Source organism: Myotis yumanensis, unplaced genomic scaffold, assembly GCF_028538775.1.
Source record: "Myotis yumanensis isolate MYYU_CA2020_CCGP unplaced genomic scaffold, mMyoYum1.0.hap1 SCAF_7, whole genome shotgun sequence".
Taxonomy (NCBI): Eukaryota; Metazoa; Chordata; class Mammalia; order Chiroptera; family Vespertilionidae; genus Myotis; species Myotis yumanensis.
In genome coordinates this window covers 89,203,312-89,221,687 of record NW_027223758.1, presented here as the reverse complement: position 1 = coordinate 89,221,687, position 18,376 = coordinate 89,203,312, and the positions used below count along the sequence as shown (strand labels likewise).

The 18,376-nt window shown below is 46.8% G+C and overlaps 1 protein-coding gene across 2 annotated transcripts in view; it reads left to right on the top strand.

Moving 5' to 3' along the window:
* Positions 1-18,376, top strand: part of DSG2 (desmoglein 2) — a 43,760-nt gene that overhangs the window by 21,538 nt on the left and 3,846 nt on the right. The window contains exons 7-15 of one of the 2 annotated variants that reach the window (XM_070421227.1): positions 758-895; positions 1,028-1,213; positions 1,592-1,857; positions 4,713-4,855; positions 5,154-5,381; positions 7,078-7,305; positions 9,855-9,976; positions 13,343-13,678; positions 14,305-15,033. In XM_070421227.1, coding sequence (XP_070277328.1) covers positions 758-895; positions 1,028-1,213; positions 1,592-1,857; positions 4,713-4,855; positions 5,154-5,381; positions 7,078-7,305; positions 9,855-9,976; positions 13,343-13,678; positions 14,305-15,033 — 2,376 coding nt within the window. Of the gene's footprint in view, positions 1-757; positions 896-1,027; positions 1,214-1,591; positions 1,858-4,712; positions 4,856-5,153; positions 5,382-7,077; positions 7,306-9,854; positions 9,977-13,342; positions 13,679-14,304; positions 17,715-18,376 lie in introns of those variants that run through there. The other variant, XM_070421226.1, reaches the window with a different exon arrangement.

The following is an 18,376-nucleotide window of genomic DNA, read 5'->3' as shown; positions in this document are numbered from 1 at the left end:
GGGTCAGAGGAAGCGAGTGTATCCAGCACAGCTAGTAAGGGACAGAGCCAGCACTAGAGCCGGGCGCGGCCTCTGCCGTCCTCCTGTCACTGAGAAGTTCTGCCCCGCACAGCCGCCCTGCACGGTGCTGGCTGCCCACCCTGTAACCTCCACCCGCCACTCGGGTGGAGGCGCTGTGGGGCCGTGGGGAAGAGCAGGGTTCATTTGAGGTGAACATCTGAGATGCCGTTCTCTAGGGCACCTTCTCTAAGAATCAGATCTCTCGGGATGTCCGGACAAAGGTCAAGGTCACCACATTTTGCCTTCACTGGCCAGGTTTTCCTGGCGACTGGGTCTTTCTGCCTTAACTATTAGCTGAAAATGAAGTGTAGGGTAGAAAGAACCGATCCCTGTATTCTGGCCATCACTGCCAAGATAGAGCAAAAGCCACTTTGAACAGCACTCTTGTGCACAAACTGGTTTAAGGAGAGACTCATCTCCTAACAATATCACCAATGACAGATTTAAGAAATTGACTAATATCACCAAGGACATCTTTAAGAAAATAACTACCAGCAACTCCTCCAGGCTTCTCTGCCCCTTCTGGAAAACCGCGGACAGCAAATAAACATCTTCACACGAATAATAGCAGATCAGGAAACTTACTTATGAGTAAATTGCACTGTGGTGCATTTTCTTGATGGTGAAGTGAATAAAACCAGGAAGACAGGTTTGGAGGCTTGATGTTCACCCCAGGGGTATTTGCATTGCCCTGCAGGTACGCAGCAGCTACACTCTGACAGTGGAAGCCAGAGATGGCAAAGGAGAAGTAACAGATAAGCCTGTCAAGCAAGCTCAAGTTCAGATCCGTATTTTGGATGTCAATGACAATATACCCGTGGTGGAGAGTCAAAGGGTAACTATTATTTCATAACCAATGTGTCCACATATTCATACCTTAGTTTCACCTAAAAATGTATGACGTGTGTGTGTGTGTGTGTGTGTGTGTGTGGCATTAACATGAAAATCCTGTGCTCCTGATTTGCAGTATGAAGGGACAGTTGAAGAAAACCGAGTCAATGTAGAAGTGATGCGCATAAAAGTGCTGGACGCAGATGAGAGAGGCTCGGATAATTGGTTAGCAAACTTTACATTTGCATCAGGAAATGAAAGGGGTTATTTCCGCATAGAAACTGATAATCAAACTAATGAAGGAATCGTGATCCTTATTAAGGTAAGTACTATGTCTGTAGCCCTTTCCCCAGAACAAACCAATGGAACCAGTTTAAAAAATATTAACTGATATTGAATGCCCATTAACTTCCTTAGGAAAAGAAATCATTTCAAATTGTTCAGAATAAATATATTTTTTAAATGACATTGACCTTTAAAAAAATTAATTGGGGATGTTTCATAATCATCCTTCACAGTTACGAATATCCACATTGGCAGATTTTTAACTGCATGATATCAGTATGAGTTGGAATACTCAGAGCTGCTGTGTTAAATGGTCCTATGCAACATTAAAATCACACGTGGGTGTGTGTGTGTGTGTTCTGAGTGTGTTCTAGTTCTCTCTTTTGAACAGTTCCCTTTGGTATTGCCTTTCTAGGAATTAGATTATGAAGAAATAAAGCATCTTGACTTCAGCGTTATTGTCACTAATAAAGCCCCTTTCCACAAGTCAGTGAAGAGTCAATATAAGCCGACACCCATCCCCATCAAAGTCAACGTGAAAAATGTGAAGGAAGGCATTCATTTCCGAAGCAGCACCATCTCCATTCGCACCAGCGAGAGCATGGAAAAAACAAGCCTGAGCCAAGTTATTGGGAAATTTGAAGCTTTTGACGAAGACACTGGAAAAGTAGCCCATGTAAAGTAAGAGATAGTGACGAGTAGAGTTGCTCGTTGTAAATTACTCTCAATGCCTGTTTTTGACAAAATCGCAATGAAAGGCGAACCGTTCATTTCTTCCCACCCAGCATTCTAATTCCCCAACGGGCTCTAGATTAACTTTCCAGAGTTGTCCCTGCCGCTGAGAGGCAGGGAGACATTTCCCCTGGCCCGCTCCCTCCACCCCAAGTGTGAGGCAGAGGCGGGGTCCCTGCCTCAGTTCTGGCTAGCAAGGCTGGAAAACAGCACAGGAAGTCACAAATTGTATTGCAAATTCCACTTGCTACCAGGTTGGTTAAAAGAAATAGTTGCCGCATGTATTTTAATGTGGAGAAACCAGTACCATTTGCACATCAATCCTGGAAATGACTCTTCATTGAAACCATGCTGTTTGGTGCAGGGATGGAGGAACCTTGGTCTCGGTCATGGTGGCTTTTACTCGGATACTTGGATTGAGAGCCCACTAGATGGCACCACTGTGCCTGCGGAAGGGACTGGGCTGTGCCCCCTTAGAGCGACACCTTAGGTGTGCATGATGGGTAAATGTTCAGAGTAAAGGTACATCTTAGATCGCAGGTCCATGCCACCAGAGGACGAATCTACAGATGGTTACTTACGGAGCCCAGTTAGAGTCACTTGGGTCAAATTTAAAGAAGCCCGCCTGCCACCCAGACGCACAGCCGGTCCTGCGGTCAGCTGGGGTGGTTCGGTTGCCTCGCTGTCCTTGCGTGTGGGTTATCTTAGCATTCTTGGGTGCCAGCACTTTGTAAAACAGTGTGTCGACGTGCGTGGTCAACCACAACAAGAATGCTGAATGCCCTGCAACAGTCTCTTTCCTTTGGGTGACTTCTTTTTTTAAAAATATATTTTTATTGATTTCAGAGAGGAAGGGAGAAGGAGAGAGAGACACACAAACATCAATGATGAGAGAGAATCATTGATCGGCTGCCTCCTGCACGCCCCACACTGGGGATTGAACCCGCAACCTTGGCATGTGCTCTAACGGGGATTAATCTATGACCTCCTGGTTCATAGGTCGATGCTGAACTACTGAGCCACACTAGCCGGGCTTGGTGACTCCTAATAGAATTCATCGTCCAAGAGTAGCAAATTGCCTTTTCCCAAAATAATATTCACAAACAGCCTCCGCTGTGTTTTCTGCAATATCTTGGTGACCCGGTGTTGCCCACCATACCTGCAGGAACCGCCCTGCTTCTTGGGAGTTTTGTGGTCTAGTCTTTATTTCCACAGCTCCAACCTTAACGAGGCCGTCCCTACGGGGATCCCCAGCCCTGAGGATGCATGCTCTCTCTGACCATTTCTCACTGCTGCCCACTGAGGGGCTTACAGGTTCTAGTTCATTATCCTGCAATAATACTGGGCTATTTATTGAAACTTATATTTCCCACCTATTTAACTTTGGCTGCTATTTTTATTAAGGGTGATAAATATATCAAAATATATGTTCTGCCTGGAAAAAAATAATGAACCATGTTCCTTATTTCTCAAAAGGATTTTCTTTCATTCTCTAGCATGCAATGACAGAACTTCAGTATGAGAAAGCTTAAAGGTCGATTCAGACCTACTATTGTACAGATAAGGAATGGGACGCACAACTAAATTAAATAATTTTCTAACGTCTCCCTAACTAATTAGTGGTTGCTATTTAGAAATGCTGACAGGCACAGAAGAATTACTTCGTTAACTTTGTCATAATTTACTGTTTTACTGATTATTCACATGCATCCACTGTTTATCGATATTTGGCATAACATGTGAGCCGCCATTCTACATTGAATGGTGTCTATAATTTCTACCGTAGAGAAGAGAGAAAATTCCGTAACTGCGATCACATACATGGGAAATGTGATCCTTCTTACTAAGACTCTGCCTGTATTATTATAACTATGAATGTGGGAAACCATTGACATCAGTTAAGTCCAGGCTTTAAAATTCTAGACATGAAATTCAGAAATACTTGTGAAAATCCAAATGTATCATCCCTTACTGGTAGAAATATTAAAAAGCAGAAATTTCAGTTAAAGTATATAATTGGAATTTTTTAAATAGCAATGTAAACAAGTATTGCTCTAAATTAGCAAACAGCCACTTAACAGAAAATAAATTATAAATCTGGTTAACTGAACCAAATACTCATTGGCTTATGTTTGGATTCAGTTATTTGTAAACGCAATGGTATTAAATTACATACATTTCTGAAGACATAATATGAAAGTTCTACTTGCCTTTCTCAAAGTTACCTCCTTCCACACTAATTCTCCTGGCTTTGAGGGAAGAAACCCAGAAATCACTTCATCAGCATTACTTTCACTTTGAACCATTTCTCACTGAAAGAAGCCTTATTACTCTTAGCGATCAACAATATTCCAAAATGTTAAAGTACTTCCATTTTTAAAATTGGTCTTTTAAAATATTGATAATAAACAATATTATGCCAATAAACAATAGAATGTGAGACCACTTTTCTCCGCCAGGTCTCGTTGGGTAACTACATCATTCTCCAAAGGTTTACCCCAAACTTCAGGGAGAGTAGACTGAGAGCTAGAGACAGACTTGTGAACCTCCGCCGAGCAGACAAAGGATGGCCGCCCTTGTGTGTATGTCTTGAGTTACAGGAACAAGGAAGGTTCTAAAGTAAGTGTTGTATGCAGTAAAGAGAGGAGCTTTTAGGATGGTTTCAGGAAATTAAAAGCATTTCAAATTAATGCCTGTAACAAGAACATATACAGTGAAGCAAAAGTTAAACTTGAAAAAGTTGTAAATATTACAGAGGCACAGTTTATCCAGAATTCAAAATTAATTTTGTTTGTTTTAAACAGATATACCAAATTGGAAGACATAGACAACTGGGTCTCTGTGGATTCTGTCACATCTGAGATTAAACTTGTAAAATTTCCCGATTTTGAATCCAGATATGTCCAAAATGGTACATACACTGTAAAGATTTTAGCTATCTCAGAAGGTAAGTTATTTACAAATATTTTTCTTGGTTATATATGGTTTGATGTTATTTTCCAACATCACAAACCTTTCTTTTGATCTTATAGAAAAACCAAATCTCTCCAGTAGAGAAATTTTCACATTTCTACTTATTTCATGGATTAAAAGATATTACGTAATCTAACTATGAAAAATATCTAGGATAGGAAGTGTCCTAATTTGTTAGGAACTTCTTATGAAAATGGCAAGAAAATTCAAACTATGCTTGTCATCAGCAGTAGAATCAGAATATACATATTTTTTTCTTCCCTTTCTTTAAGATTCTCCTAGAAAAACCATCACTGGCACTGTTGTGATCACGGTGGAAGACATCAATGACAACTGCCCCACCCTGGTGGACCCAGTGCTGAATGTCTGTGACGACGTGCAGTATGTGAACGTGACCGCGAGGGACCTGGATGGGTACCCAAACAGTGACCCTTTCACTTTCGTCATCATTGACAAACCAGCTGGCATAGCAGAGGAATGGAAAATCGTACACAAAGAAAGTAAGCCAAGTCACTGGCTGACACGTCAAAATATTAAGACAAATCGAAAACCTTTATACTAGAGGCTGGGTTTCTTTTATAAATTATACTAGAGACCCAGTGCACAAATTCGTGCACAGGTGGGGTCCAGGCGGCCCGCCCCTATCAGGCGATCAGGGGGAGGGGACGTGGACGATTGGTGGGCGACCCTACCCCCTGGTTGAACTTAGGTCAAACTCCCGGTGGAGGGGACAATCTGCATATTACCCTTTTACTATATAGGATTTCCAACACAATTTTCAAAGGGGCTATAAAATGAGGTTTTGAACCTTGGGCATAGTGTCCTTTGTCTGGCTCGAATCCAATATCCCATTTGGAACAACAGAAGAGGGAGAGAAGAAAAATTACCTAGTGTCCTAATAGCTGGGCGTTCTCTAAATTGCTCTTGAAGATGTGCCTGTGTCTCACAAGCTGAGGAGCATCTTGCCCGTCTAAGCAAAAAGTAACGTTTATTGATCACTTATCATGTGCCAGGCACTCTGCCGGCCCTTCAGACACATGATCTCATTTGATCCTTTCTCCGTAACACTATTCCTTCATTCTAGCTGAGGAAACCTTGATTTAACTAAAGTTAAGTAGCTTGTTCAAGGTCACGAAGCAGGTGAGTGATGGACACCCATTAAGGAGGGTCTCTGTGACCCTCCATGCCAGACAGCCTTATGCTTATGGCCACATCCTGGACATAGCTCTCTTAGAAGGTAAGTCCGCCTTCTTGATGTGAGCCTCCGGGTGCCCTTCAGGTGGTTTTGAATGTACAAAGACCCAACCACAAGACTTTTTTCCTAAACAATTAGTGTTCGTTTTCTAAAGTTTCAAATATCATACCCAAGCTTTTCTTAATTTACAGATCTATTATTAAACATTTAAAGCTTAACAACTCTTCACAATCACTTTACAAGGCTTTCAGTAATGTTAAAGCTGGTGACAGGCACCATGGGTTAATTAAGCTCTTCTCTCTGTTGTCTGTTTGAAATTGCCTGGATAACAATTTTTCATGAAATGATAAAATAAAGGTCATTCAATAGAAGTACCATTTAACTCACCACTTGTGTGTCACTGTATTCCCAGTACATAAAATAGTTTATAGTATTTGGCAAACCACACACACTTGTTAAGACTAATCATCATAAAAGTAAAGCATGTCTCACTCCTATCCTTTGCTCTTCACCCACGTATTTGGAGTGTCTGGACTAAGCAAGAAATTAGACCAAACCCTTTTCATACCAACATGCCAGCCCACCTCTGGGGTGTCTCCAAAAGTGGATAGTTTCACCTTCCCTCCCCCCAAAAGGAAAAAAAAAAGAGCCATGAAGAAAGGATGAAGCTTCTAACTGGTGCTAAATGTTATTGGCCACGAAAAACTGTTTCTACCTCAGACAGTGTGGCTCAGTGGTTGAGCATCAACCCATGCACCAAGAGCCAGTTTCATTCCCGGTCAAGGGCACATGCCCGGCTGCCGGCTCAATCCCCAGCAGGGGGAGGCAGGAGGCAGCCAATCAATGTTGATGTTTCTCTCTCACCGATGTTTCTGTCTCTCTCCTTTTCTCTCTCCCTAAAATCAATAAAAACTTACTTTAAAAATAAAATGTTTCCATAACTCACTCTTGCCCTTCTCCGTAATCACTCATTTCATTCCCTCTTGCCTCTTCCCCCACAGGTACCAGCGTGCTGCTGCAGCAACGCGAGCGAAAGCCCGGGAGAAGCGACATCCAGCTCCTGATTTCAGACAGTCAGGGCTTCAGCTGCTCGGAAAAGCAGATCCTGAAGCTCACGGTGTGCAAGTGCCTGGATGGCAGCGGCTGCGTGGAAGCGCTGCACGGCGGCTCCGTGGGCCTGGGGCCGGCCGCCATCGCGCTGATCATCTTAGCCCTTCTGCTCTTGCTGCGTGAGTACTGTGTTTGGCTCCTTCGGTCATTAAGGGCTTTACTGGAGTTGTTACACAGTAGTCGTGGGTTCCTTTACAGTTATCCTCACCACTGAACACTGAGGGTGAGGAGGGAAACAAGGATTGATCATTGGTGAATTCACCAAAGGTTATTAGAGCACGCCTCAGAACTTGGTTATATAAAAATGTATCATTTTCGGATTTAAATCACCAAGGCTACCATGCGTGGTCTTCAGCAACCTTTTAACATAGACAAGGCTGGGGTCCCCATTTAAGAAAAACAAACTTTTTTTTTTAATGTTTGAATTATAGTTTACATTCAGTATTATTTTGTAGTAGCTTCAGGTGCACAGCATAATAGTTAGACAGTCATATACTTTACTATGCGTTCCCCCTGATATTTCCAGTGCCCGCCTGGCACCATACATAGTTATTACAATATTATTGGCCGTATTCCCTGTGCTGCACTGTATATCACTGACCGCTTTGTAACTACCAAGTTGTACTTCTTAATCCCTTCACCTTTTGCACCCAGTCCCCCAACCTCCCTCCCCTCTGGGAATCCGCAGTCTGGTCTCTGTGTCTGTGAGTCTGTTTCTGTTTTGTTTTGTTTTTATTTGTGTTGTTCTTTAGATTCCACATGTGAGTGAAATCCGGTGGCATCTGCCTTTCTCTGACTGACTTCGAGTATGTGGTGTCCCCGTTTGGGCAGCTCTGTGAGGCAAGGCCCTGGTCTCTTCTTCGCTGCCCAGTGCCTAGGACAGGGCCTTGCCCACAGGAGGCACTCAGACAAGACTGGGTGCCTGAATTTGCATTATGGATACAAGGCTATTTCACAAGCTCATCTTATTCTCATTCATCTTTGCTTTGCACATTCAACTGGTCAGAGCCCACCTCCCCGACCCTCTGCGTGGCTTGCCCTTCAGCGGGGCCCACAGCACTGAGACTTCTGTGCTTCCCAACAGTGAGGACCCGTCCTGCCTGCCTTGCATGTCCTCCAAGACCTCAGGGTTCCTTTCATGAGAGAACAAAGGGCTGCAGTCTGGGGTCACGTGGAAGACCACTGCCCTTGACCACTGAATGTGGGCAGAGGGCCGTTTCTGAGGCAGCCCCGCCATTTCAGTGACAGGGAGAGCTTAGCGAAGCCATCAGTAGGTGTGCGATTGAGTGCTCACCACTCAACAGTGTACAGTGTGCTTTCATACCATCGTCTCTGCTTTATGATACACACACACACCAGTAAGTGACTTCCCTCAGTTCCCCAGGCTGGTAGGGAGGTCCCCGAGCTGGGGAGCCCCTGCACTGCCTTCTCACTCACATTCCCCGGGGCCTACTGTGGCACTTGGCACCTAGTACACCTTTGACAAATATTTGCTGAATTTGCACAAATGTTGAACTGCCCCTGGCTGGTTTCAATCTTTTTATTGCTCACAGTAGCTACAGTGACTGTGCTGCCAACTGTTAATATAAGAAATGACTAGGGAGTCGTCTTTTCATCATTGGAAGCTGCCTAATGGGAGTGGCAGTAACACCCAATTCCGGTGGACTGTGCACAGGTGTAGTTAAAGTCTTAACCACCTTGATGGAGAGGCCAGCATTGGCCTTCACTTCCTCCTGGAGGTAGAATGAGATTTAAGGGGGGAGCTCTGAAATTGTACTGAGTATTTGATCTATCCTAAGGGGTTTTAATGAAGAATCGTTTTAGAAAGAAGTACTCAAGTAACTCAAAGGTAGATTTGAACCTCAGTGAGTCTGCCTTTTGCCCACCTCTACTCTAGGAGGAAGTGGTGAAGTATTATAAAAATTCCAATGTGCTCGAATATTTGAGCATGTTAAAATGTTTCTACCCTTAGACGCTTTTGATTTTTTTTAACACATATATTTTTTTGGATAGTAGATATTCTCATATTAGAAATGAAAGTGGCCTAAACAGTTTAGCTCAGTAGATAGAGCGTTGGCCTGAGGACCAAAGGGTCCTGGGTTCGATTCCAGTCAAGGGCATATACCTCTGTTGCAGGATCCTCCCTGGCCCAGGCCCTAGTCAGGGCATGTGCAGAAGGCAACCAGTGCATGTGTTTCTCTCACATCGATGTTTCTCTGTCTTTCCCTCTCTCTTCCACTCTCTCTAAAAAAATCAATGGAAAAATATCCTCAAGTGAGGATTTAATAAAAATAAAAATAAATATATAAAAATAAAGGATGAAAATGGTTTTAAAAAATTGAAGTCTTTAAGTTGGTTTTGATGATTTAGATACTATTGTATTCAGTCTTGGTGTTCCACTCAGTAACCAGACACAGCCTCTTCCTGACAGACAAGGCCCCTGAATCTGTAGGACCCCACATCCTGCCTGCAGACTTTGGTGTGCCTCTCCCACGACAAGCTTGGCAAGGTTGGATCAGGGTGAAGAAAAGAAAAAGAAAAAAATAGGGTTGTAAATAAGTGAAGACTGAATTCCAGGAAATGATATATGCAAATTCCAAAATTATATGACACATTTAAAATTAAATTGGGACTAACGTTTTTTGTGCTTAATTTTGTTTCTGTCCAGTTGTACCACTTTTACTGCTGATGTGGCACTGTGGAGAAGGCGCCAAAGGCTTCGCCCCCATTCCTGGCACCGTGGAGATGCTGCACGCTTGGAATAACGAAGGGGCACCACCTGAAGACAAGGTCAGATCATGGGATAAGCATGGACCTCGTCTTCTTTTCTGATTTTAAGGGCCCTTGGGAAGTGTTTCTAACATGTTAGGTCATGAGAGAGTAACGTGGTCCTTACAGATTTCATTCGCATGCCTTTAAATTAGACGTATTTTGTGTTCGTTGCCAGGGCAGAGTTGAGGTGGCTTTGCTGTACTGTGGCATGTCCTGGGTTACAGAGAATGTAGAAAAAGGGTCAGGTCGTGACACGGGGAATGTAGAACAAAGGTTAGAGAGAACAAGAGTGTGTAGAGATTTAGGATGAAAATATTTCTTATTGCCAATACTAAATGGGCAGTTTTTCACAACCAGATGTTCCTGCATTTTCATTTCCTCAGTACACAGGTTGGCAGAGGTAAGCCCAACACCCATTACAGTTGTAAAAGATTACGAAACCCCCTCTTCTACCTACTTAATAGCATCTCCTGTTTCTCTTCACTGAGTCTTCACGTGAGCTTCATGTCTAATAGGATATGATTTAGCATCAGGTATCCGAGAACTCAGAACAACAGTGGCTGAAGTGTACACGTGGGCGGTCCAGGACCAACATGGTGATCCCATATGGCGGCCGGCTCCTTTTTCCTTATCGTCCCTCCACAGATGAGTTCCATCCCCTGCTGTCTTCATGCTCCAGACACTAACTTCTGTCCCCACATTCCCAAAAGCAGACAGGAGAAAGGTGAAGACCCGCCCCTGAAAAACATTCCTAAAAGACACATCCTCCACATCTGCCAATCCCATTCACCAGCCTTAGTGGTGGCACTTCTACCAACATTGGAGGCTTAAAAATAGAATCTGTATTTGCGATGACCATGTGTCCAGCTAGACAAAAAATAATGGTTCTATCATCATAAAGAAGGCTTTAAACTCTAGAGCAGTGATGGCAAACCTTTTGAGCTCGGCGTGTCAGCATTTTGAAAAACCCTAACTTAACTCTGGTGCCGTGTCACATATAGAAATTTTTTCATATTTGCAACCATAGTAAACAAAGACTTATATTTTTGATATTTATTTTGTATATTTAAATGCCATTTAACAAAGAAAAATCAACCAAAAAAATGAGTTCGTGTGTCACCTCTGACACACGTGTCATAGGTTCGCCATCACTGCTCTAGAGGAAAGTTGGAATGCAATTGGTGCCAATAGAGTAAATGAGCCATGACCATATATATATATATATATATCTACACTAATAAAAGAGAAACATGGTAATTGGCGTACGACCACTACCCTTCTGATTGGCTAATCAGCGTATCCTTATGCAAATTAACTGTCAGCCAAGATGGCGGCCGGCAGCCATGCACTGAAGCGAGCAGGGAGGCTTCCTTGCTCCAGTGACTGCAGACTCCAACGTTCCCCGCCTCACTTGCGGGCCTCTGAGCTGGCAGTTTGAAACATTCTAACAAATATAGCCGGCTGGGATCTCAGAGCTGAAGTTATACATTGTTTCGATTATAGAACTGCAAACAAACCAGCAGCGGAAGCCTCAGAGCTAGAGCCAGAGCTAAAGCTGGCCCAGAAGAAAAAAAAAAAAGAAAAAAAGGAGTGGTTGGGAGCTTCCCGCCAGCCTGAAAGCAGCCAAAACTGCCAGCCTGAAAGCAGCCCTCAGCCCCTCACCCAGACTGGCCAGGCACCCCAGTGGGGACCCCCACCCTGAAGGGTGTGTGACCAGCTGCAAACAGCCATCATCCCCTCACCCAGGCTGGCCAGGCACCCCAGTGGGGACCCCCACCCTGAAGGGTGTGTGACCAGCTGCAAACAGCCATCATCCCCTCATCCAGACTGGCCAGGCACCCCAGTGGGGACCCCCACCCTGAAGGGTGTGTGACCAGATGCAAACAGCCCTCAGCCCCTCATCCAGGCTGGCCAGGCACCCCAGTGGGGACCCCCACCCTGATCCAGGACACCCTTCAGGGCAAACCAGCTGGCCCCCAGGCCTCTATCCTATATAGTAAAAGGGTAATATGCCTCCCAGCACCGGGATCAGCGGAGCCGAGAGGTCTCCTGGCACCGGATCAGCGTGACAGGGGGCAGCGCCCAAACCCCCTGATCGCCCTGCGGCTCTGTGTGTGACAGGGGGTGGAGCCCCAACCTCCTGATCGGCCCTGCTCTGTGTGTGACAGGGTGCGGCGCCCAAACCCACCCCGCCCCCCCCCCCCGCTCCACGGGCCCTGCTCTGTGTGTGACAGGGTAGAGCCATAACCTCCCCATCGGCCCTGCCCTGAGTGTGACAGTGGTGGTGCCCAAACCCCCTGATCCGCCCTGCTCTGTGTGTGATAGAGGGCGGTGCCCCAACCCCCTGATCCGCCCTGCTCTGTGCGTGACAGGGGGCGGTGCCCCAACTCCCCTATTGGCCCTACTCTGTGCGTGACAGGGGGGAGTTCCCCAACCCCCTGATGGGCCCTGCTCTGTGCATGACGGGGGGGGCGAGGGGGGGGCAGTGCCCCAACCCCCTGATTGGCCCTGCTCTGTGAGTGACAGGGGGCAGCGCCCCAACCTCCTGATTGGCCCTGCTCTGTGCGTGACAGGGGGTGGCACCACAACCTCCCCATCGACCCTGCCTTAAGTGTGACAGGGGGCGGTGCCCCAACCGCCCAATCAGCCCTACCCTGAGCGTGACTGAGGGTGGCATCGCAACCTCCCAATCCGCCCTGCTCTGTGCATGACAGGGGGCGGCGCCCCAACTCCCCAATCAGCCCTGCTCTGAGCCCGACCAGGGGCTGCACCTAGGAATTGGGCCTGCCCTCTGCCACCCGGGAGCAGGCCTAAGCCAGCAGGTCGTTATCTCCCGAGGGGTCCCAGACTTCGAGAGGGCACAGGCCGGGCTGAGGGACCCCCCCTTCCCCCCCGAGTGCACAAATTTTTGTGCACCGGGCCTCTAGTATATATATATATATGGCTAATATGCAAAGTGTCCCCTTGGGAGTTCGACCGCTCGCTATGACATGCACTGACCACCAGGGGGTGGCATGGAACAAAGGAAAACCCCAGCCAGCAGCCGGCAGCTGGGGCAGGGAGGCCCCAGCCGGTAGCTGGAAGGCCCCGATCGGCCCTGATCGCCGGCCAGGCCTAGGGACCCTACCCATGCACGAATTTCGCGCACCGGTCCTCTAGTATTTAAGTAACGTTTGTTTTCTCCTTGGATTATAATCATCTAAAAAAACAGGAAGGTAGAAGGGGGGTCTTTAAAAGCCTCAAAGAAAAGTTATTCAACCCAAAACTGTTCCAAATTTGTTTCTGTGGAAAGAGCTTATTGTGTGCCCACTTAGCTCAGATTCTACCACCCGGACAGACCCTTCACCCCTCCAACTCAGTTCTCAACTGCATTTGCCCTCACAGGTGGTACCATCGCTGCTGACAGCGGATCACAGAGAGAGCGTGGCCGTGGGCAGCGGAGTGGGAGGCGTGGCAGCCAAGGAGACCACCGTGAAAGGAGGCAGCTCCGCTTCCTTCACCAGAGTGCAGCATGACATGTCCGAGGTGGACGGACGGTGGGAGGAACACAGGAGCCACCTCTCCGGGGGCACCACCCAGGTCACAGGGACAGCAGGAGCCCTCCAGGGTGGCGAAACCATCAGGACCACCAGGGCCACAGGGATTTACAGAGACATGGCCGGAGCTCGCGCGGCTGCTGCTGCCATGAGTGAGGAGTTCCTAGGAAGCTATTTCACTGAGGTAAGGGTTGGGGTGTAGGTTTGGGAGAAAAGCTGTGTCTATGTGAATGTGACATGATTAGGCTAGTTATTGCCTTGGATCTGGATGGGACTTTGTTATTTCGTTTTTGAAAGAGATTGCAGACAGGTAATGAGGGAAGAGAGATGCAACCCATTGAACCAGTCCGTCAGCTGACTTAAGTAGTGATCACCAATGACCCCACAGGTTTTTTTTCTTAATATATTTTTTTATTTTTAATATATTTTTTTATTGATTTCAGAAAGGAAAGGGGAGGGATAGAGAGATAGAAACATCAATGATGAAAGAATCATTGATCAGCTGCCTCCTGCATGCCCCCTACTGGGGATCGAGCCCGCAACCCTGGCAGGTGCCCTGACTGGGAATTGAACCATGACCTCCTGGTTTGTGGGTCAACACTCAATCACTGAGCCATGGCGACTGGGCTCACAATACTGATATTTTTTTTTAAGAATACAGGCCAATGTGTCGCCGGACATCCTTCAGTGTGGGTACCTAACGTTTCCTTGCAATTCGCTCCAGTTATGGATTTTGGGCAGGAATATAGTCTTGTCCTTAAATGAGGTGGTGTCACTGACTCTGCGCCTCTGTTTTTATTTCCTTTTTAGAAAGCTGCCTGTTACACTGAGGAAGATGACAGCCTCGTAGGCAAAGACTGCCTCCTGCTGTATTCTCAGGAGGACACCGAGTCCCTCCACGGCTCCATTGGCTGTTGCAGTTTTATCGAAGGAGAGCTGGATGACCACTTCTTGGATGACTTAGGACTGAAATTCAGGACCCTGGCTGAAGTGTGCTTGGGCCGAAAAATAGAGATGGGCCTGGAAGTTGAGCAGAGGCCGGCACCAGTGAGAGAATCCGCTTCCCACTCCCTCTCCGAGCAAACGAGGGTCCATTCAGAGAGCTCCTTCTCCTCGGCTGGGAGCGTGCAAGTTCCCACATCTGTGCGCGAAGCCAGTGGCGAGGAAATAACTCGGGAAACAGTCACCGAGAGGGTTGTGTCCTCTAAGCAGGGCCAGCAGGTAGCCGCGCAGCTCCCTGACCCACTGGCAGCCGGAAACGTCATCGTGACAGAAACGTCCTTTGCCACGGGCCGCACTGGGCCGCCCCCCGCGATTGTCCTGGGTCCCCGACAGCCTCAGGGCCTCATAGTGACGGAGCGGGTGTACGCGCCAGCCTCTGCCGCGGGGGATCAGCGCTGTGCTCATCAGCACTACGCTCATCAGCACTATGCTAATGAAGGCAACATCACGGTCACGGAGAGGCTCATACAGCCCAGCGGGGGCCTGTCCGGGGCCCTGGAAGGCACCGCCCACCTGCCAGATGGACACTACGTGATGGTGAGGGAGCGAGAGAGCTTCCTGGCCCCCAGCTCGGGCGTGCAGTCCGCTCGGGCCCAGGCCAGCGCAGCAGGCGGGCGGAGCGTGACTGTGACCGAGAGGGTGCTGACACCCGCTTCCACCCTGCAGTCCAGCGCCCCAGTGGCCTCTGAAACGGCCATGACGGCCAGAAGGACTGTGGTTACGGGAGCTGGAATCCCTGGCCCTCCGCCCAGTTTCAGCTCCGAGGAGTCTGGTCATTCTGGTTGCACTGTAACCACCGCGTCCACCAGGGTCTCCAAGCACAGCACCGTGCAGCACTCCTACGCCTGAGCAGCCAGCACCTGCAGCCCTCACCCCTATGCCTGAGCAGCCAACACCTGCAGCCCTCACCCCTACGCCTGAGCAGCCCTCACCCCTACGCCTGAGCAGCCAGCACCTGCAGCCCTCACCCCTACGCCTGGGCAGCCAGCACCTGCAGCCCTCACCCTCCTACACTTGAGCAGCCCTCACCCCTACGCCTGAGCAGCCAGCACCTGCAGCCCTCACCCTCCTACACTTGAGCAGCCCTCACCCCTACGCCTGAGCAGCCAGCACCTGCAGCCCTCACCCTCCTACACTTGAGCAGCCCTCACCCCTACGCCTGAGCAGCCAGCACCTGCAGCCCTCACCCTCCTACACTTGAGCAGCCCTCACCCCTACGCCTGAGCAGCCAGCACCTGTAGCCCTCACCCCTACGCCTGAGCAGCCAGCACCTGCAGCCCTCACCCCTACGCCTGAGCAGCCAGCACCTGCAGCCCTCACCCCTACGCCTGAGCAGCCAGCACCTGCAGCCCTCACCCCTACGCCTGAGCAGCCAGCACCTGCAGCCCTCACCCTCCTACACTTGAGCAGCCCTCACCCCTATGCCTGGGCAGCCAGCACAGCACATCCCTCACCCATATGCCTGAGCAGTCAGCGCAACGCAGCCCTCACCCCTACACCTGAGATGCCTGCAGTCTCCCAGAGGTCAACAGCAGTAACTGTCTCCCGTTTCCAGGGGACCTGCCTTTCATGAGCCTCACAGACGAGAAGCACGTACACAAAGTTAAAGTGTCTCCCTCACTGACAGACAGCGGCCCTGGCCGGCTCAGCGTCCAGGAGGCCCTCAGAAATGCTCTGGGATTTAGTGAGTTGTGGCCACACAATAGTCACAAAGCAAGTTAACCACAGGGAATCTAGCTTCTGGGAATTTACCAAATTAACACAGAGCATCCAGGTCAGCAGCACACAGCAGAGCCAGGAAGCCACGGCCCCCGCACAGCCTCTTCTACAGCCCGTCCTTCCTGCACCTGCCACACTGTCCACACTCACTCTCCCAAAGGTGCACACAGGCTGGGCGACCAGTTAAGGCTAGAGGTCTTCACGTTTGTGTTGGGGACTGAATTTTGGAGCACTGACATGCTAAGAACACATTACATGTTTCTGTGCATATAACTGTATGATTGTGTGTGTGTTGTATGGCCTTAAAAATAGCATTATACCTCCCCCTTTGTCTCAGTAATCAGGAAGATATTGAATACTTCCAATTCAGTGAAATTATCCAGGGGAAAATTCATAACTATAAAATCACTTTACTTTTGATAGTAATAATATACTATTTCTAAAACCTCAGGCTCTATTATCTTCTAACTTTGTACAGCTAAATTCACCACAATGCTATCTCTGTACAGTATAGAAAGAACCACGCCTGTTTTGGAGCTGGTATTTATCCTCAGTGCCTAACATGGGTGCCAAATCAATATTTGTGGCATAAGTGGGTTTTACAAGCCACTCTCTTTAAATTTTCAAAACATTGAAAGACCTTATAATTTATAGAATTATGAGTTTGAAGTATTTTATTCTGTCTCAAAGTTATTGACTAGGCAGTCATGACTTACTACATATTAAATATGTAACTGACATGAATTTGGGTAACACCCTTGCCCTTTTTTGGAAAGTGATTTGGGTGTTTTGACCAAATAAATAGATTATATTTTTATTGCTCCTTGAAAAAAAAAAAATCCATTTCAGGTTTCAAAGTATATGTTCATATCAGTAACAATTTATATAAATATTCTCCACAACAAACAATCATTTTTAGAAATTTTAAATACTATGTAATTTTGTGATTGTTCAAGATATTTTGCTTAGAGGAATGAATCTTTAAAATATTATTTTTGTAGCACATTTATAGAAATGTTGAATTGAATTGTGTTATGCACAAGACTGATACTTTTTGCTCCCACTGACTATGAGTAAAAGGCAAATATGTTCTGACACCATAAGTGCATGACCAAGGTGAAGGTCATTCTTCCATTCACCTAAATTTTTTACTCTCTACTTAGGATTGTTGCTTCTTTTTATTATTATAGAGTTAGTAGTTATATTTTGTCAAGTATGCGGCAGGAATAGCACTACTGTGTAGAACGTAAACATGACCTAACTACTTCGAACAAACAAAACTTGGTCTTAAACTCCCCCCTACTCCCGCCCACCACCCCCACCAGGGCCAGGCTTGGGAACCCTGGCCTGTCGCATGTGTATAGCGTAATCACATTTTCTAAATGGCTTTCTCTGTTCCCAAAAGGGTGATCTGTATTAGTTTTTACATTTGTTCCTTGGGAGACTCTATTTGTATGCATATCATCAAAATATTTAAATAAAGAATGACCTTTAGAGCAGCTCTTTGCCCATATCTTTTTATTGCTCCGGCATATCTGACAAGGGATGTCGCTGGAGGTTAGAGGAGGAGGGGGCACCCTGAAGGCAGGTGCCTGTTGGGCATTTTAACCCTTTGCACTCCGAACCATTCTGGACATTGGCTACCAGCTACTCGACGCTACTTTGCGGCGGAAACGTGCATTTACAGACCCTCGTATTATTTAGTATAATTTTGGAACCAAGTAACGTATTATAATGATATTGGACTTATATGAATTGGGTGACATCGAGGAATGTATATTTGCAAAAAAAAACAATATTTTATTGTTTATAATTTTGTACAGTATGATAAGTTTTGTAACACTCCCCAATATGCATTGCAGGCTGATTAATGCATGTTTTACAGTAATAAGTGGTTTGACGCCTGCCACCAGGTGTTTTCCTGTTAGAACACACAATGCAGTCCCGTTTTCTTTGTCCCACATCGGGAATATGTAGTTTATTGTTTAATCCGACACAAAACCCGCTGACATTTCTTGTATATATCTTAGTAATTTTACGATATTTTGATTTAATTTCTTGTGCCATTTCAAGATAAAACTTCAGGGAAACATGCATGTCTCAAAAAGTTGTGTTGAAATAACTCAATTCCCTGTAATCACTAATAAACTGCAATGTCCCC